This window comes from Antedon mediterranea, chromosome 2, assembly GCF_964355755.1.
Source record: "Antedon mediterranea chromosome 2, ecAntMedi1.1, whole genome shotgun sequence".
Lineage (NCBI taxonomy): Eukaryota > Metazoa > Echinodermata > Crinoidea > Comatulida > Antedonidae > Antedon > Antedon mediterranea.
In genome coordinates this window covers 38605402-38625279 of record NC_092671.1, presented here as the reverse complement: position 1 = coordinate 38625279, position 19878 = coordinate 38605402, and the positions used below count along the sequence as shown (strand labels likewise).

The 19878-nt window shown below is 34.2% G+C and overlaps 4 protein-coding genes across 7 annotated transcripts; 3 read left to right on the top strand and 1 right to left on the bottom strand.

The window, feature by feature from the left end:
- The first annotated feature begins 166 nt into the window (after positions 1-166).
- On the top strand, positions 167-5751 carry LOC140039451 (uncharacterized). The gene is made up of 10 exons (XM_072085053.1): positions 167-410; positions 950-1222; positions 1564-1780; positions 1893-2066; positions 2164-2382; positions 3399-3464; positions 3673-3873; positions 3989-4141; positions 4523-4878; positions 5129-5751. The coding sequence occupies exons 1-9, from the start codon at positions 399-401 to the stop codon at positions 4867-4869; spliced, it is 1662 nt and encodes a 553-aa protein (XP_071941154.1). The 5' UTR covers positions 167-398; the 3' UTR covers positions 4870-4878; positions 5129-5751.
- A 3413-nt stretch (positions 5752-9164) lies between these two features.
- LOC140041020 (uncharacterized) lies at positions 9165-11956 on the top strand. Its single transcript, XM_072087381.1, has 3 exons — positions 9165-9240; positions 9548-10086; positions 11127-11956. The coding sequence occupies exons 2-3, from the start codon at positions 9605-9607 to the stop codon at positions 11527-11529; spliced, it is 885 nt and encodes a 294-aa protein (XP_071943482.1). The 5' UTR covers positions 9165-9240; positions 9548-9604; the 3' UTR covers positions 11530-11956.
- A 138-nt stretch (positions 11957-12094) lies between these two features.
- LOC140041017 (uncharacterized) lies at positions 12095-15480 on the top strand. Of its 4 annotated transcripts, none has more exons than XM_072087375.1 (3): positions 12095-12411; positions 12839-13517; positions 13823-15480. In XM_072087375.1, the coding sequence occupies exons 2-3, from the start codon at positions 12880-12882 to the stop codon at positions 14148-14150; spliced, it is 966 nt and encodes a 321-aa protein (XP_071943476.1). In that variant the 5' UTR covers positions 12095-12411; positions 12839-12879; the 3' UTR covers positions 14151-15480. The 4 variants fall into 4 exon arrangements, with proteins under 4 accessions (XP_071943476.1, XP_071943475.1, XP_071943478.1 ...); XM_072087374.1 differs by having other exon boundaries at positions 12096-12343; positions 13823-15479; XM_072087377.1 differs by lacking the exon at positions 12095-12411 and adding an exon at positions 12557-12569.
- LOC140041011 (uncharacterized) lies at positions 15434-18306 on the bottom strand. The gene has a single exon (XM_072087365.1). It carries the CDS (start codon positions 17915-17917, stop codon positions 16517-16519), a length of 1401 nt encoding a protein of 466 aa, XP_071943466.1. The 5' UTR covers positions 17918-18306; the 3' UTR covers positions 15434-16516.
- Between the last annotated feature and the right edge of the window lie 1572 nt (positions 18307-19878).

Sequence of the window (19878 nt, the reverse complement as noted above, 5' to 3'; positions counted from 1 at the left end):
GCCTATATAAATGTAGGCCTAATCATGAATAAATCAAGAAGTCGTATTATTTTATCCTCTGTTATACCATGGAGTAACTGATTTCTCCATGGTTATACTATCTTTGGTTATATGTGTGAACATGCTCCATGGTCTGAATTTAGCCAAAAGTGACGTCACAGCACCGAAAAGAAATGACGTAATAAAAATAGCGCGTCTTGAATATTTGCAATTAGAATTCGATGCTCATTTGTTTTAGTTCGACCATTCGGTAATTCATTCGGAAAAAATCGGGTCACATGTGTCTTTTGTATATTTAAAAAGCGTGCGTTTTGCATAATCGGCGTCAGTCTTTCTCTCTTTCTCCAGTCTTTGTCGTTCAAGTTGCTGTATATTAGAAAATACATACATCCATAATCATGCCAAAAGACGTAAGTATTCTTATAAAAATTGTAACTGAAATGTTAAATTTGATTCTATATGTATTAAAGTTTTTGGTAGTATTGTTTTTATCATATGGTTGATTATTAAAAACAATGAATTATTACAATTGTTTGGGACCGGTAAATTCCGTTTTAACACACATGTGTGTACTGTGTCTTTTGTGTCTGTAGTAAACGCGGCCTGAATAAAGTACAGTCCGGTTTGTAGTAAAGTAATGGGCGGTGAGGATAGGCCTAGGTGTAGTAATAGTATTCATGTAGTAGTTCTACTACTAAATTTATGTGAAAGAGTTTGTTCATTTTCAGGCCCACTCAATCTGCGCCCAATCTGCTTCTTAAATTTAATTAAATTAGCCTAAAACTTTTTTTACATATAAAATTTAAATATTTGTAATAATATAATATATATTATTACTGGTAGGCCTAGTATTATTAAGTTAATATTAATAAAGCTAAATAAGTATGTAACTAACTGGATCCTCTGTGTATATTGCGTCAATGCTTAAATTACTTTTTTTTTAAACCAGGAAATAGAAGAAAATGAACAACTCCGAAAGATATTTATCGGAGGGCTTGATTATGACACTAGCGATGAGACCTTACGGGAGTATTTTAGCTCCTACGGCGAGTTAACAGATTGTGTCGTAATCCGGCACACGGATACCAAACGATCTCGCGGATTTGGTTTTGCTACCTTCAAAAAAGGTAGCATGGTGGACAAGTGCATTGAGGATTTTCAAACAACAGGTCACTCAATAGATAACAGGGATGTTGAAGTCAAAAGAGCCGTGTCAAGAGAGGTAATTTTTTTTAATATAAATCTCGCACACCATTCGTTTATAATCAATCCATAAACCTATTCTCATTGTCCTGATGTACTAAATTTTGATACTCAAATGTGTTTGCGAATCTATAATTTATAAGAATATATATTTATGATGTAGAATAGTTAATGCATAGAACTGGAAAATATCACATTTCAAGTTTATTGTTTCACACAATACAATACAATACAATAGAACAGTAACATAAATTAATAAAAACAATTGTGTGAGGAGGACGCATTAAGCCAAGGCTTTAAGTTTGGTCCTCCAAATTTAATAGTCTTTGTTAACTTTAACAATTATAACTTTGTTTACAGGAATGTAGCGTAGACCCAAGGAAAAAAAGGCCATGCAAGAAGATCTTCCTTGGCGGTATGCATCAAGAAATTACAGAAGACAAATTAAAGGAATATTTCGAGACAAATTACGGGACCGTCGAGTCAGTGGACATTCCACTTGAGCAGAAATCTGGAAAGAAACGTGGGTTCGCTTTCTTGACATTTGAGCAAGACCAGGTTGTTGACAAAATCTGTAGTAAGTTGTTGTGATACATTTCAGAAGAGTACTAGTTTAAGACTTGTAATTGATAAAATATAGCAGAATTTATTATAAGATTATATTTAAAAATCCTATTTATTTTTTTCAGTTAAGAAATTTCACACAGTTTGCGACAAACGATTAGAGGCAAAGAAAGCCATCCCCAGAGACGAAATGGATAAAAGAGGAGGTGGTGGTGGAGGAGGAGGAGGAGATTATGGAGGTCGTGGTGGCGGTGGAAGAGGTGGTGGTGGTGGTGGCGGCGGAGGAGGAGGAGGAGGAGGTACATTTAAAGCTAACTATTTATAAATAAACTTAATTATTCTCGGTTTTTTAAATTGGTGCACTCTTCTCACCTTTAGCTTAGTCTTGACAAATCTTATTGAGTATTTTGGCGGTTTTTCTCCTACTGTTCTTGGTTCTCACTGCCATGTCAAGAGTGGCAATTGGCAATCCTCCGCGAACTTGGCAGATAAGGGTGGTTATAACCTGTGCTGTAAAACTGGTGTGTGCGTGTTTAACTGAGTGTGTATTGAGTAGGCAAACTACCTTTCTTTTAGGAGCAGTTGCACCCACCTATCTTGATCTCCTTGAGGAAGGTAACCATAAAGGAAATGTTGTTTTAAAATAATTTAATACTTTATTCATCTTTCAAGAATCTTGCATTTCATCTACTAAATAGTCTGTTTAATAAATATTTTTATTTTGTTACCTTTTTAGACTCGCTCTTACCCCATCTTGTTTTATTTGATAAAAAAAAAAGCATAGGTCAAAGATCTATTGATGTTGTAATATATTGCTGTTTTAATAAATTCTGTCTACACTATCAAACTTTATTTGATGTCCCCAAATACGAGTGATATGCCTAAATATGGTAGTGATATTCCTAAATATGGTAGTGATATGACATTGTGTATTATACACATTATTTTGTCACATAAAGTTTGATAGTGTAGACAGAACTTAATTAGCTTTTCGGAATAGCATTTGTCACTCATTGTGAGTTATTGTCATTCTAAATACCACCCTCTAATTTCACTTGCTGAAAAAATACAATACTCTTTATCTAATATGGTTCTTTGTTGTATTGCTATAGAACTAACATAGCAAGACAATGCTTTTATCTTTCTTTGTTGTTTAAGTCATCAAAAAGCAACACTTTTTTTTGTTAGGGTTTCCAGGAAAGTTTCGGCATCGAGGTATAAATATACCTCCATGGTTTCTTCAGCATATTAACTTATGTTCAATTTTACAGTGTAAAATTGCCGTTTAAAATAATTACTGTTTGTTTTTGAAAAATTTCATCTGGTTTCAAATTAATATTTTATTAATACATTTATTAACTTTTTGGTAAACCAATTGTCAAGTACTTACTTGCTACATTTTGGCTATTTTCAGTAGCCCCGAGCATTCAGAGGGCGACGCCAGCAGAAAGGTGAAAGGTGATTGACAATCGGTTTACAATATAAAGTTTATAAAATATTATCATTGTTTATTTTCATTATTGTTTTTGTAAGTCTGTAAACACATGCATTTGAATATAAACTAGTAGATAGCTTTTTACATGAACAAGTCCTTTAGTTTTTTAATTATATATTTTTTAAATTTTTTGTAGATGGCTATGGATACAATGGGTTCAATCAAGGAAACTTCGGAAATGGGTTTAACCAAGGTGGTGGAAGTTAGTTTTTTTTTATAATTTTTTTAGAACTTATTAGGAAAAAGTTTAGAGCATTGTACTACAATAAGAGCCATGTTGCATATGGTTACAAAAGACCTAGATTTTAATTACTGATAGTAGTTCATGCTAGAGCTTTTTACCTTTTAGATATTTGGGCTTGCCATTCTCATGTCCTCTTCATCACAAAAACTCTAATATTTCTCTTTAGATTGGGGAGGTCGTGGTAATATGGGAGGTGGGAATTTCGGTGGAAACTTTGGAGGCGGCGGGGGAAACTTCGGAGGTGGGAATTTTGGCGGTGGCGGCAACTTTGGAAATAACGGAAACTTCGGCAACTATGGTAATTATGGTGGTGGATACGGTAATTTCAACCAGGGAGGTGGTAATTTTGGTGGCAACTTCAACCAAGGTATGTTACAAACAAGCTTATTTTATTTGTAATGAGTATACTATTACAATGTTCTCTCATGTGTGTGATAATGCAACTCTTTTGTGAAATAATTTATAAACTGTTTACTCTTCAGGAAATGCAGGTATGTCTGGTGGGAACTTTGGCGGAGGTGGTGGAGGCAACTTCAGTAATTTTGGTCAAAATTACCAGGGATCTCAATCAGGATTCGGACCAATGAAAGGTGGTCAACAGTATATGAATAGGGGTGGTACACCATACAATACCGGTAAGTAACCCTGGGTCACTATTTACCAGCGAGTAAGTGGTTAAGACGGTGGAACCATAACATCGGCAAGGGTTTGAGGCTCACTCGTTCCATGGTTCTGGTGGTAGAACGAGTCTTTTAAGATAGGTTCAGTGTACACTTCTAGCTCATGTGCACTTTAAAAAGTACATCTATCGAGACAAGTTGGGGTGATCCTGGTGTACTACACACAGCCACTGATCATAACTGGGCCCTCTGGGAGAATAGTTTTTTACTGAAGAGGTTGACCAGTATAAATAACAAATTCAAAAACTGAAATTGTGTAGGACTGTTTCAATTTACAAAGTAATTAATATATTACAATGATTCTTAAAAAGGAAATTTCTTTTTTTTTTTCTTTAGCAGGTGGATATGGAAACAATACTGGTGGGGCAATGGCTGTTACGGGAGGTGGAGGAGGATATGGTAGTGGTGGAGCTGGAGGAAATTACGGAGCTGGTGGTGGACAGCAAGGGTATGGTGGGCAGACTGCAGGATATGGTGGTGGCCAAGGAGGCGGCGGATATGGAGGAAACATGGCTGGCGGAAACATGGCTGGCGGAAACATGGCAGGAAATATGGCTGGAAACATGGGAAGTGGTTTTGGTGGTGCTGGAGGCGCCGCAGCTGGAGGTACCGGACAAGTTAGTGGAGGAGGAGGTGGTGGTGGAGGAGGAGGTGCCATGGGTGGAGGAGGACGAAGATATTGAGATGTCGAAGTAAGTAATTCTCTCTAGTTTTATAAATAATGTACCCAAATCAAGATTTTAGGAGAATTTACTATTTATGCAGTTTGTAGTTTTAGCATAAAGCAAAGGAAACTAGTTTCTATTTTGATATTGTTAGTTAATCTAAAGTTTACATGATAATTTATGATTTAATTTCATCAGTCTGAACAGAGAAATAAGCAGTTGTTAATAGCTTGTAATGTATTTTATGTTTTGCTCTGGTTTCACCATCTTATCACAGGTTTTTAGCAAGTCAGATTCTTCTACAAGACAAGGATATTTTTAAAAAGCAGTCAGGAAATATTTCAGGATGATAGAATGGATTAAAAAACACTAGTAGTTCAGCTGGCCAAAAGAACTTTTTAGACAGAACCTTGGATTTTCAACATGCTTAGCAAGAACACTACTTATTTAGCTACTACTACTAGTCTTAGTTGCAAATATATGGACTACTACTACCGTGTCAAAATAGAATAAACATAAGGTAGAACTAGTCAGTGAGTTACACAATATTTCTTCAATGGTTCCACTAGAAATATCTAGTAGAGGGAGAGACATACACAAGAACTAGAAATATCTAGTAGAGGGAGAATTGAATTTTTATTTTCTTAATTTTAGTTTAGTATCTAAAATGAATTTTGTTTTGTGATAAAATATCATGATTCAGAACATAATTTAAATGTTTCTATTTGTACATATAACGAGGATAAACAAATCATGCCATTTTTTTTAAATGTTTGGTGCATACATGTTGATAAATGTTTGTCTTAGAAATTAGAACATTTAATGATTTTAATCATTGTTTATGATTAGTTGTAAAAAGCTTTCTGTAACCAGTTCAGAATAAATAGGACAGATAGGAAACCTAGTCAGGTGTTTTGTTTTATTATTAGCAGGTCTATTATTAGGGGAGAGGTGGGAGGTCTATTTTTAGGGTTGGGCTGGGGTTTTATATAACATGATCATGATTACGATTACCTAAAATAAATTTTATCTGCCTCTTGATTAGTGTGGTGTGACCTTTCCAATTAATTGTATATTTATCCGCTATATTTTGGTATCTATTAAATTGATTAAACCTGTACTTTTGTACTAATACGTTTTCCTTTCTTTTTAACTTGTATATTGAAGACTAAACAATATTATATTTGGTCTAATTGCTAATTAGAAGTGTTTCATATTTTGTTCAGTTACATGTAATAATTGGGCCTTCACTAGAAGCATTAAGCTTTTTTCATGAGGAGCCAAAAGTATAATACACTATTGTAATTTTATTTCTATACATAAAATTGGATTTTAAGCAGTATGCGAATGCAGCGTAAAGTTTATTAGTTGCATTGGACTTGGACTTTTTTCTTGAAATTGACTTGTTATAGACTAGAATATGTTTTAATGCTTATATGCTTATTTAGTGTTCAGTGTTATTTTTTTAGTTTTACTCTATAGTAAGAAATTCTAAAATTAAAATTGCGTGTTCACAAGATTTGAATATAGAAGAGTTCCAGTTTGATAAAGTATAGTACAAAGAAAGACATTGATAGACAGGTTACTAGTTGGCAAGAAGACACAAGATTTAGAAATGCAGACTAGAGCCTCTTTGTAGCAACTAGCTCAGTGGATGCCGTACGCAACAGATACTAAATTGTGTAGAAAATATGATGAATTTAGTGACAGTTGAAATAGACATTGTTAGCATCATCAGCTAGATGTTAGCCTAGAAGGTTAGCTACTCCACAGGCTGATCAGCAGTACTACAGGTAGTGTTAGAAAGAGGAAGGTAACTGCCACACAGTTTTTAGCATTTAACTTGTGATACAACTCAAGCTTTATATCCATATTTAGCATTTTACTGATGAGGTTCAATTTTAGCCGTTGGTAATCTTAACCCTTTAAATACACCCCCCCCCCCCCCCCCAAAAAAAAACGACTAAATAGTGAATTTTCACTAGTGCAGAATATATTAGTACAGTAGTTCAAATTTATGTTAATAAAAATTGTCAAATTTTTCAGCTGAAAAAAATACTGAGCGAGTACACTAGTTACAAATTGAAATGTCTAAATAGGAAGACTTACATCGAAGCTCCAAATTTCATGTTTCTTTAAATTCATAATTTTAGTATTTACTTTATACTGTACCGTCAAATTTAAAATGTCTAAGTCTACAAAGATTCCTGGTGCAAATTAGTTGAAAACATTTGGTACAGAAAATGGTTCGAATAGAATTTGTAAGCTACTGTATATTGTGCAATGCAAAAAAGGTTCACAAAATTACCCATTTTGGTTTTAAAAAAATGTTCATTGCAAAGCGTGTATTGTTGTAATGTGATTGTGTTGTCTTTATAACAAAATCTATGCATTTATAAAAACGCATTCTAATTAATTTTTTATTACATTTCAGAACAAAACATGGTGCTTCTTGGATTACTACTGTAAAGTTACTCAACAGTAAATGTTAAACGGTGATGCAGCTGATACAATCCTTATTACGACGATAGTGCAATAATTAAATCTAACAACTTCCATCAAACAGTACTAAATAGTAAATCTTAACCTTGTAATATAACTACAGAAACTGTTTATATTTTTTAAAATATGTTTTTTAATAAACTATGAAAATATTATCTTTTCTCATGCGTTTTCTGTTTTTACGTTGACACTTGTGACGTCATCGCGTAACGCGTTTAATCGTACAACAAACAACTGACCAATCAGAAGCCACATTCGGCGCCATTGATATTAACACTTGTAAGTAAAGGGACAACGATTAATGTTTTAAATGCTGTATATATAAACTCTCCATAAACCTTGTTGATATAAAACCTCATTTCATTCAAAAGTTTACAAATAAACATGTTTTTATAGTTATTTTAATGTGGTCTGTATCATCAACACTGAAAATAATGTCGGCCAAACAGAATAGCCTTCGCTCTCATTCGGGCTTCAAAGTCCCTACGACGGCACATCCGCTTGACCTGACCCTAGATTCTGCAATCAGTTGATGAAAGAGGCCGTTCATTCGATAATTAATATAGGCCTAATTAACCACATGACTTAAGCCGTGAACTTTGGTCAAAGTAGGCTTGAAGTGGAAAAACATTAGTAGCTGCCGCTACAGATTTATGGCAGTTTAACAACTTCTCTGTGGACACAGTGCGCGTATTTAAACCTCGTGACCTCAGTAATGCACATTACCAGAAGTGTAATTAAAGATAAGCCTTAAAGTATACGACCATTTGGTATCATTATTTATAATGAGTTAGATAAACGATTATACACAATGGGCTGATAACAATCTTTATGGATGTATCCAATAATATTCATACTTCAAACCTCCAAAAAATAACGCACTATTAATTGTCTATTAAAGCGAGACAACAAGGGTACAAAATAAAATGAGCTCGATTTTTAGCGATCAGCAGCTCTATAGAAGAGCTAAAAACTTTGGTATCGAAGAATCAAAAGTTCTTATAAATATCTGGGGAGCTGCAGAAATTCAAAACCAATTTCTTAGGTCAACTCGTCACAATAAAATATGGAGTGACATTGGTTATAGAATGGTAAGCCGAGGATACAACCGACCAGACATCGAGTTAAAAAGACGTGTGTTAAATCTCAAAGCACATTACTTTAAATACAAAAAGGAGTTCCTGTCTACTGGTGCAACGCCAAATTGGACGTACTGGACAAAGATGCACGACATTTTTTCGCGACCAGACACATGTGCGTTTTCCGTCAATGACGCGTCCCATGATAGTTTCTACAACGGATTTGCTTTATACATAGACGAAGAACAAAAGTTTCCCATTCCGCTTATTAAAAAGAAAAAAACATCGGAAAACACTGAACAGTAAGTATGCGTACTTTTTTCTTTCAGGTGGTACAAGGACTTTATATAAACTATTGATTATCTATTTTTAATTAAACGTTACTACTTCACTTCAGTCCCGGCTTCAGTCTAGCACCAACTCTTCCTCCTCCTCCCATCCCAAACTTAGCCCACACTCTCCCCCCCCCCCCCCGTACCAGCTGTCTACACTACACTATCAGCTTTATGTTACAACAAAAGGTGATGTGCCCATATATGGACATGATGATGTCATATCGCCACCATATTTAAGCATATCAACTGCCATATTTGGGCACGTCACACTTTTTTGTCAAACTAGTTTGAAAGTGTAACAAGAGTCGAGATAATGTGTAGAGAGAAAAGTACAAGTGTACGTGTGAATATTTTTTCGCCGGGTGGTGGCGCTATAAATGTTTTCTTGAGCAGCTAGCTCTGAGTGGTGAGGAGCTGTTGCTGCATGCATGAATGGGATGAAAGAATCTGACGTTCTTGAAACATTTTTATTTGTATCCTTGTTACCTTTTTTTTTGACATTTTTACTAAAGGGTTTTACAATAATAATCTAGGACTAGGAATTGTGTGTAAGCTCGTCTAGATAGGAATGATAATACTGTATTGTATTTAACTTAAATAGCTTGTTTAACTAGCCAAGGCTAGGCCTTGCCCTTTTTGTTTTTTAAACTTTCAATGAAATAGTACGGCGAGGAAAATAACCTCTGCTAGTGGTGCGAAGTCGGTTGGTCCTCTCTCTAGTTTGGTGTATATTTATATTCAACCTATATCATTTCCACTATTTTCTTAACATAACATCAGTTCTGCTACACAACTTAATGTAGACAGACAATAGGAGTCATTTTAATACCTTTCATCATGGCTGAGCAAGAAGAAATGACATCAAGCCTAGAATTGGAAAATACAAAAGCAACGGAAGAGCATGAAAAACAAAGAAGGAAGATATTCCACAGAGATGAAGTACAAACTCTGATAAGAATATGGGGATTGGATGAATTCCAAGAAAAATTTGAGTCAACATTTTGCCATCATAGTATCTGGGAAGGAATAGCAGAAAAAATGAAAGCATTGGGGTATAAGAACCGGACAGGAGCGGATTACAAAAGCAAAATGGCAAATGTTAAGACAGCTTACTTTAAACATAAGAAAGCGTTAAAGAGCGATGATGCACCGATGACGGATAGAAATGCTCGTGATTATTTCCCCGAGGTTGAAGCGGTATTGGAATCTCATCCGTCAACTCGAAATGCAAATGTTTTGGACTCGATGTCAAGTTTTTGTTCTCATCAAGATTTGGAAGATGAGAGTTTACTGGATGCTGCTGAAATCATCTTTAAAAGGTCCTTTGATGATGTTGTTTATCGCAAATTTGATGTCCTAAAATCTTTATTTTGGGTGACAAGGAACTTAAGTGGGATACTTACAGACTTTCCGATTTATTCCTGATAAGAAGTTGTCCGCTTTTCCAACTATTTCTCCTGATTTCTCATGATTTCATATCCCCGAAACCTCGACTAAGAAATACTGGAATGGTGTCCGGCGGGGGATAGTTTATTACCATTAGTTAAGGTCCTATGTAAAGCACCTAGAGGGGTCAGTGATCTATTAGGCGCTATATAAATACTGTTTATTATTATTATTATGATTGCTTTAAATCTATACAAAAAAAAAGCTCCTTTAACTAAAGGCAAAAAAATATGTTTTTGACGCAATTAAGTGACAATGTCACAATCATAAATGATAAAAATGATACGTCTGGTTGCATTAAAATAAAAGTAGTCATTATTTTATTTTTTAAAAACCTGTCTTAAATTTTGTGGGTGGGGGCCACTAAAGCCTGTTTATCCCCCGCTTAAATCCATATAAAGTGACTGACATGCCAAATCATTTCCTGAAAACCGTATCCTAACAAATACAGTATAGAGTATCGCGATGCTGACGTCACGACGGTAGGTGGCGCTGCCAACCAAAAATGTGTTCAACCTGACTCCAAGGTCAGCAATAGTTTAGAATAGTCATTTTAAAACTTAGTAATTTTCAATAAAAACAAACTAAAATTTCAAAAGATCACTAAATATTTGTTTTTTAATAAATCTATTTATTCAGATACATAATTTGATAGAAATACAAATCTTTACAGTTTATCAACATAGTAGCGTTGAACACATTTTTTGGTTGGCTAGCAACCATGCAGCGCCCTCTATCGTTGTGATGTCACACCGTGATACTCTATACAGTAGACTTTACCAAAAGTGAATTTCCACCTATTTGTATTAAACTCCTTAGCTTAGGTTATGATTTAAAAGTTTGAGAAGTTCATTTGTTGTACTTTCTGGATGCCAAACCTAATAATAAAATAGATTTATATTTTTATTTTCAGTGGACTTGAGAATGGTAGTCCAACCAACAACCAACTAAGTCCAACACCTGAAGACACTTGCAACAGTAATGGTGTTGAAACTAATATTGACGACGTCACCACTAACGAATACTTGCCCGCAGCAGAAGTCCAACAACAGAAACCACTGCCAGATGTTCAAGAAGTCAATAAGAGGAAGTCGTGTAACCCAAGAAAACGAAAATTGGCGGAAAGTAACGAAGCTAATAAGCAAAAAGAAAAACTCACCGATCTATTTGAGACTATGGTTGATCTTGAAAGACAAAGTGTTGCATTAGAAAAACAACGCATAGATTCTGAACGACAATTCTTCCACGGAATGCTGACAATGATGTCGCAGATTATTGGTCACATGACCCAACAGAACTCTGTAGGCCTACTCTGATCATTTTTCATGACACTGTATATTTTTTCTCCCAATAGAACAACAATAATTTTGCATGAACTGAGTTTATATAACACTTTAGGTAGCATATCATTGCGATAATAATAGCCATGTAAATAAAACATTACTCGGATGCAATTAATACTGTATAAAATTTATATAATATGCTCAAAATACTGTAATAATACATGTAATTTAAGTAATAATACGAATGGTTTTACCCAAGTGACGACTAAGCTACAATCTACTGTAGGGTTGTACCAGGGAGGGGAGGTATACAACCTTCCTGGTTACTTGTACATAGCAATGCATTTTTAATTTTTGTGTAGCATCGTGCTAACTAAAACATTACTTCATTTTTCAAATTGAAGCATGCTTTAATCAATCATATTTTCAAACTCAATCAAATAAAGTTTTATTAATGAATTAACAAACTCAGTCTTTCTTTATTGAAGTGTTTATTGTGTTGTAACAGTCACTGAACATTAATGTTTAATGCGGTCATCAAATCGATGCAACATTCCAGATATTTAAGTATTTTACTGATAAATATTTGCACCATAATCGTGTGGAAAAGTGCTTTTCACAACTCTATAAAACAATGTGCTATTGCATCCAATTCATCCATTGCCGACAAATGTTTGTATGCTGTGAGGAGCAACTTATATTACCACCAACAATAATTAATCAGAGATCATTCCAGAGAGGGCGCTCATAAGAAAATAAATAACCCAGAATAGCTGCAGCTCACAACATCAGAACACGTACAGTACTTTAAATTGTTGTTTTGAGAATCCCTGCTTACTCAACCAAAGTAAGAGATGTGATTTCTTCTTGAAATAAATAATCATCGATTCTGCTGTGAGCAAGAGATATATTTGTGTATGATCATGTCTAACCTTGTCGTAATGCCTTAGTTAGGCCAATTGTATTACGTATTATAGCCTAGCTACTCAAACCTGGCTAAGCATGGAGGTATCTATTTTTATACCTCCATAGGCTAAGTAAGGCGGCTGCCAGAGACTGGCACACAGACAGAGGTCTCCTTGAAGAACAAACTTCATTATTCATTCAGAGCATACAAATATTTGTGGTGTGAGAGGTCAATATTTCCGTGTGACCTTATTAGTTAAACTACCTTAAAAACTATGATCATATTATACTGTACTATATTTTTTTTTAATACAGTAAAAATAGGATGTATGAACTTTAAATCTTTCCCTGGACACCAGTTGTTAAAAAATAATAATGAATATAAACATCTCTCCCCTATTTATTATTTACATATTATTATATAATTTATTTTTAGGTTTTATTCTGTTTGAGGAAAGGATTTATTTGTAGGTAAATATGTCCCTTCCATATTTTCTCGAAAATGGAGAGGCAGGTCCTGATGACGAAGTACTGAACTCTGACCTGCCAGACCCAGAGGACGAGGATTCTGAGGAACGGGCTGCAGAAATGCGAGCTGCAAATGCAGCCGTCAATAAGATCATTCATCGGAGCAAGGGAAAGAAAAAGCGTGGGCCGTATGTTATTTATAATCCAGAAATTAGAGCTCGTATCGGGCAGCACGCTACAGACCACGGCATCACAAGCGCCTGCAGGAAATTTAGTTCTGAACTTGGAAAGAAAATGAATGAAAGTACAGTGAGAGCTTTTAAAGAAGCGTACCAAAAGCAATTAGCTGTTTGCAAAGACGGAGATACAATTACAAACTTACCGATTGGTAACCGAGGAAGACCCCCTCTCCTTGGTAGCGAGCTTGATCAACGTATTCAAGACTATATACGAAGACTTCAGACAAACGGAGTACCCATCACCCGAAGAATTGTTCTTGGAGCAGCCCGTGGAATGGTAGAACAACACGATTCTTCTGTCATGCGGGAAAATGGAGGAAATATTGATTTAACAGAAAAATGGGCGCAGTCATTTATGGCAAGAATGAGCATCACACCAAGAAAGAGTAAAAAGAGAAAGTTAGAAGGGCAAGTACTGTTTTTTAATCAGTGCATCAATATTTTTGAAAATAATTGGAACTGGATATTCATCTTTTTAAACTTAAAATGCTTTTATTCAAAGATTATCCATGCTTTACTATCAATATTTTTTTTGACAGTTTGTCAATTTTTAGATCTAAAGTTCTTTATTAAAGCTATTTAATTTTGCCATTTCTTGTATGTTTCCTATTGTTTTTATGTATATATTTATATCTAAATATTTTGAAGGCATCCTATAATAGTTGAAATAAAATAAAATAAATATAAAAAAGATTTTTGTTTCTCTTTTTTAGATCAACTGATACACCTCAATTGCAAAGTGAGTTTGCCCCACCCTCTCAACAACCAAATTCAAATGCGAGAAGCCAAAATCATCAACAACAACCAACAACTGCACCAGGTCCAGAAATACGGAAAGAAAATGACAATAATAACATTGAAATAATAAAGGATTCGTTAAAAAAAATAGTAGAAAATCAAATGCAAGCGTTGGAAATAGACTGTAAGCGGATGGAGATTGACAGGCGGCGGGCCGAGAACGAACACCAGTTTTTTCAAAACATGCTTGGGATGATGGCGCAGGTTGTAGGACAAATGTGCCAACAACAGCCAACGTTTTAAAAACAAATTATAGCTTTCATTTGGAAACAATCAAATGTATTTTAATATTTTATTTTTTTTTTTTATATGAGGGCCCCTTGATTATCAGTTTAGGATCACATTCTATAAATATTAGGTTAAATAAATGAATGAATTGATTGGCAAACCCATCTTTTTCTAACACATGTAGTCTCATATGAGGCTTAGATAGGTGCTGAATTTTCCCACCATCATAAAAATCTTGGGACTGGATATGAACCAATGAACTCTGTAATTGGTAAGCAAGCATGTCAACCATCAATCAGCAGTGATGTAGCCACGAGAAATAAAGTGGTCCGGTTTTCGCAAGAAAAGGGAACAATCTCTATTCAAGCCGCTGGGTTGTCAAACGCCTCTGTGAAAAAATGGTCAGGTTGAAACCTTACCAACCAACGGCCGTGATCGGTATTATTAATTTAAGCATCTTTGATTTATTTTTATATTATTACATGATATTCAATTCAATGCAACTATGATTTTCTCTGTTGTAAATCCATTTAAAAACATGATTTTTTATTTATTGTCAAAATAATAATTATTTATTTTGAATATTCTGTCAAAGTTTTCAAAATTTATCTATATTTATAGATATAGTAGTATGTCGAGAATAATAACAATTATTAAATTTCAACAAAAGATTCATGAGAATCTATTTAGAATTTTAAATATCAATATTTAATTTTACATATAATTAAATGATCTGCGCGCAACCAGCCATTAAAATAACATTCGCATGTGTAAATATAGAATTATTAATTTCATCATGTGAGCACTGTAACTGAAAATTATTCAGTGATTTTGGTTTAAATTGTATAAATTATACATTTTCATGACCTACCCACCTAACACCCCATCTTCTACCTACTTCCACACCCTTACCCACAGATCCTACCTACCTAGACCCATGTCCCCTGCTTAACGCATTGAGTCGGATGCCTCTCATCCTCTCCACAAAGTAATCATAGACCAACTTAATCCAAGTGGTAGATTGAGGCTCCTCAGTGTGAAAACAAATCGATATGCCAAATCCTTTATTCCCTCCGGTATCATCCAGTACAACAGGAAGTCAAGAAGATAATATTATTTTGTATTTTTTAGATGTTTTTATATGAATGGTTTTATGCTATATTTGTATTGTGTCTTTGTTATTATGACGAGCAATGAATTTCCTTTTTGAGGATCAATAAAAGTTATCTTATCTTATCTTATCTTAGAGAAGTCACGTTTCCAAACTTAATCCAAGTCAAAATATTAATTGTAAAAGGGTTTTATTTATTATTTTATCATTGTTGATACTGTATAGTTTGTACAAAATAAAATTAAACACAATATTTCCGTAACTTTTTTTTATTTACATTGAATAAACAAGAAATACTGTACTTGTTTGTACAATAAGCGTGTAAATACATAAGCTTGATAAATATTATTTTTGTAATGGGTCGTTACATTTGTTTGCATAATGCATCACAATTGCAGCATTTTAGGCCAAATAAACAAAAAATAAGTTTCATGTCTGAAATGTTAAAAATGTATTGTCCCCCAAAAACATTAAAATCAAAGATTAATAAAATTGGACTTGGAGTTTGGAGTATATTTTGCTTTAAATTAAATTTTTTTCAGGGAAATTATTATTTTTTTTTTTTGATCCAGTTTTTGGTCGAAGTGATTAACTATTATGTTACATTAAAATGGCATATTCAAGAACAATAAAGAAAAAATTTTTTTTAGAGGGACAATATATCTTTAACCATCATTCATTTTGGTACCTTGCTTAATGATGATTAAAAACATGCAATTCTGATGGCACTGAAATTAAATGTTTTAAACATATTTTACAAAATATGTCTGTTCAACCATGGACCTTTAAATTTTATTTAATATAAATAAAATCTAATTTATAGGTCCATTAATTGGCCTGATAGCATATGTTGATTAATATGGAAGGAATATTGACACAGGAAGTGTCGCACCTTTGCTACTTTAAGCTATGTCTACACTATCAAACTAGTTTGACAAAAAAAGTGTGATGTACCCAAATATGGTAGTGATATGCTTAAATATGGTAGTGATATGACATCATGTCCATATATGGGCACATCACATTTTTTGTAACATAAAGTTTGATAGTGTAGACAGGGCTTTAGGATTACAGTTTCCAAATAACTATAATATAGCATATCACTTTGACAACATTTTTAGTGCACAATTATATAAAAACTGATTATCAAAACTGAAAATAATTTTTTTTAACAATCATTTATAAAAATTGTTAAATAAAAACTGATTATTAAAAGTGAAAACAAATCATTTTTTTTAGAACAGATTAATTTTTTCCTGGGATTAACAGTTTATGGCTGGTTCATTTCCATCTCTATGTTCATGTCTACTATTCCTAGAGTCTGCAAGTTGTAGGCAACTTCATTCCGTTTCACCAACGCATCCGTTGAACAATCGTCCGCAAACGGAACCCCAATTGGCTGTTGAGGTGCTGCTGCATCGGCTAGTCTCACTTCGTTCATCCAACTGTCAAGAAATCCGTCGCCATGTTCCTCACATATGTTATGCAAAATACAACAGGTTATGAAGATGTTTGCCGCTCTGTCAAGTTTCTTGTTGCATTTGTTTAAAAGGAACCCCCAACGTCCTTTAAGTTTCTCCATTGCTGTCTGTGAGAAATCAAGTACAGAATGCAGTCTTTTATTATACAGTCTCTGAACCTCGTTTAAGCTACCATCATCCACAAATGGTGTTAAAAGCCAATTTTGTAATGGCATATCGACATCCGCCACCAAATGTACATCCTGACTTTCTGGTACAATCTTTCCATCGGTAGCGAGTTGATTTAAACTGCTTTCTTTGAATATACCCAAATTGTCCAACTTGCCCGGGAAACCGCTTTTAACGTAAGTAAATCGATTTTGATGATCGGTCACACACATCAAGATCATGGAATACCAGCCATTTTCGTTCAAGTAGTCCGTCGGTAGACTTGAACCTAATGGCGTAAAAAGAGGTATGTGGATAAAGTTAAGTGCACCGATGCAATCTGGAAACCCGACGGCAGAGTTGAATCCTTTTCCAATGTCGCTCATTGATTCTTCTGAGGGAAATCTGATCAATGGCAGAAGACGTTTGCAGACTGCTTTAGTGAAGTCATACAATGTACCACCAATAGTGCTCTTCCCCATGGAGAACAAATCAGCAATGTTCCTGTAGGTGCACGCTTTTGACTTCCCCAACATGTATAAACTTACAGCAACACGCTTCTCCACGCTGATTGCTTGCCGCATGTTCGTGTGAGCTTTGGTGAGATCGCTTTGAAGATGGTCGCAAATGAGTTTAAAAGTTTTCCGACTGACATGAAAGTGCTCGAGGAATTCCAAATCTGTGAATTGCGGAACATCATTCTCAAACCAGTGATTTTCTTTTGTTAAAGTCCAAGCTCTTGGCTTAGGATTTATGCCATCAATACTTTCTGGAGTAACTTGTTTTTTCTTTGTTGCTCTTTTCTTATACTTTCTCTTACTCGACTCCTGTGGTGATGATGTTTCTGCCTCTTCGACTTCCTCATCAGTTGGTGGTGGTGGGTACATTTTTTCAATCATAGTTTTCAACTGGCAAGCAACTCTTCTTCTTCTTCGTCTGAGAAGTAACAGCCTAGCATCTATTTGTCTTTGTTGCATCTGCCATTGAGTAACAAATTCCATAATTGCAAGAGAAATATTTAAAGTTTCAAGTTGACTTGCCATTGTAAATTGTTTACTTTAAAAGCCGGTTGTTTTTTTATGCAATACTGTGACGATCACAAACTCGAGCGTAAAACTTGCAACACACTGTTCATTTGGCCAGGCTTGTGCGATAGCTGATTACCGCATTCACACGACGCAGCAGGAACAGTCTATTGTGTGTACACGGTCATCAAGCTAGGCCGCTTTTACACTGAGCGAATTTGAGCAATTTTTTACACCAGTTTGAAAACATTCACCGATGGTTCTTGCAAAAGTGTTATTATAATTACAGAAGTAACTTCATTGTTTTCAACAAAGTTATTGCATTTTCAAATGGAAGACACGGCAAAAACTCAACAAAATGTTTCAAACAAAGTCCAACAATTCCAAAATCCTGTTCAAACTGAGGTTTGTTGACAGGCTGCATGAACACACAGGCAGACGATATCTCGTTTTTACACGCTATGAAGCGTGTTAAACAGATCACGTTACTTCTATGTCCTTCTCAGTAGTCGTTCACACAGACACACGAAGGTCGTTTCTACGGTAACGAAATCGCTTGTGAGCATGTTTCACCCAATAGCAAATTTATGTCTAGACGGATTTATAGAGATATTATATGAAATTATAAAATGTATTAAAAAAATTATGTATATGAACTTTATTTAGTTCGCATTAGAATATTATAGCCATTGCCGCCCATCATTATAAATGGAAACCTTAATTTGTACATGTGGACCTTTCGAGCAAAGATGAGTTTGTTTGCATGTTACTAATTATTAAATTTGGTAATAAATCATCAAAGTTATGATGCGCGCGTCCACCACACTCATGCGCCGTTGAAATGCAGTGTGAAACCGGGTCTACAAAATGGCACGTGTTGTAAATTCATTTCTCACATAAATATACACATTGTGACGTGACATTAAAATCGTTAAAACAATTTTCAGTATTAGGTTGTCCTCATTAGTTAGCAGGATCGGAAACAAAAAAAAACAACATAATTTTGGCTATACACATTCATAAAATTGTATAGCGACTAATTCAAATTGAGGCTATTACACTTTATCTCTATTACTTGATTCGTATAATAGTATAAATGAATGTGAAATGAATAAACGTAGAAAAAGAGAAAATTTCCGACTATGTTTCCCCCATTATTCAGACTTCATATATCGATATAATTATATAATAATTATATCGATATTATATTTTTTCTAATCAAACTTTTCAAATGATAATCAAATTTTACGTCACTGCTATTGAAATCATAGAGATATTCTATGATTAGATTTAAATGTCAGTCCGTCCGATGTATCGGACGTGATATGATTGACTCGAATGATTTTGCATCAACATCGACTTGAACAGCCATATGATCAGAGACTTCTTCGGCTAAAAATGATGGACTTAAACTCCCTCAGAGATTTTTTTAGCATATTATTTGTATGTAAAGCATTAAATATGAACAATGAATACTTAAATGAACTGATTAATATTAACCATTGAATATTATTCAACTTCTGTTTCCAATAATAGTCAATGTAAACAATTAATTTTTATTTTTATCATTACTGTAAATAATCATTGTATATATTTTATAATTTATATTTATATTGGTCTTGTTTTTTTTGTTTGTAAAAATCTACTGTAATATTATACCTTATTGTGGTTACCATTATAACAAATGTACGATTGATTGAATAAAGTTCACATATAAAAAAAAAAACCATCGTCATCAGGAAATATTAACATTTATCGGACTGATAGTGCACTGCATTGCTTACCTGTACGGTTTTGTAGACTTTGGGATGCATTACCCATGGATTTAAGAATGCTTTTATCTTATCAAAATGGAGTACATTTAAAAGTAACCTAAGGGAACATTACTTACCCGTTGATAAAGTTAATAAACAATTGGGATAAACAATTGGGATGAAATATTACAGTACTTTGTACTCAATTTAGTATTAACATTTAAA

Bases quoted from the DNA above. Each gene is read 5' to 3' on its own strand.
- LOC140041011 (XM_072087365.1), bottom strand. From the start codon at position 17,917: ATGGCAAGTCAACTTGAAACTTTAAATATTTCTCTTGCAATTATGGAA.
- LOC140041020 (XM_072087381.1), top strand. From the start codon at position 9,605: ATGGCTGAGCAAGAAGAAATGACATCAAGCCTAGAATTGGAAAATACA. The intron at 10,087-11,126 runs GTCCTTTGATGA...TTTTATTTTCAG, and splicing joins GCTGAAATCATCTTTAAAAG to TGGACTTGAGAATGGTAGTC.
- LOC140039451 (XM_072085053.1), top strand. The intron at 1,223-1,563 runs GTAATTTTTTTT...CTTTGTTTACAG, and splicing joins AAAGAGCCGTGTCAAGAGAG to GAATGTAGCGTAGACCCAAG. The intron at 3,874-3,988 runs GTATGTTACAAA...TTTACTCTTCAG, and splicing joins TGGTGGCAACTTCAACCAAG to GAAATGCAGGTATGTCTGGT.
- LOC140041017 (XM_072087375.1), top strand. From the start codon at position 12,880: ATGTCCCTTCCATATTTTCTCGAAAATGGAGAGGCAGGTCCTGATGAC. The intron at 13,518-13,822 runs GCAAGTACTGTT...TCTCTTTTTTAG, and splicing joins AAAAAGAGAAAGTTAGAAGG to ATCAACTGATACACCTCAAT.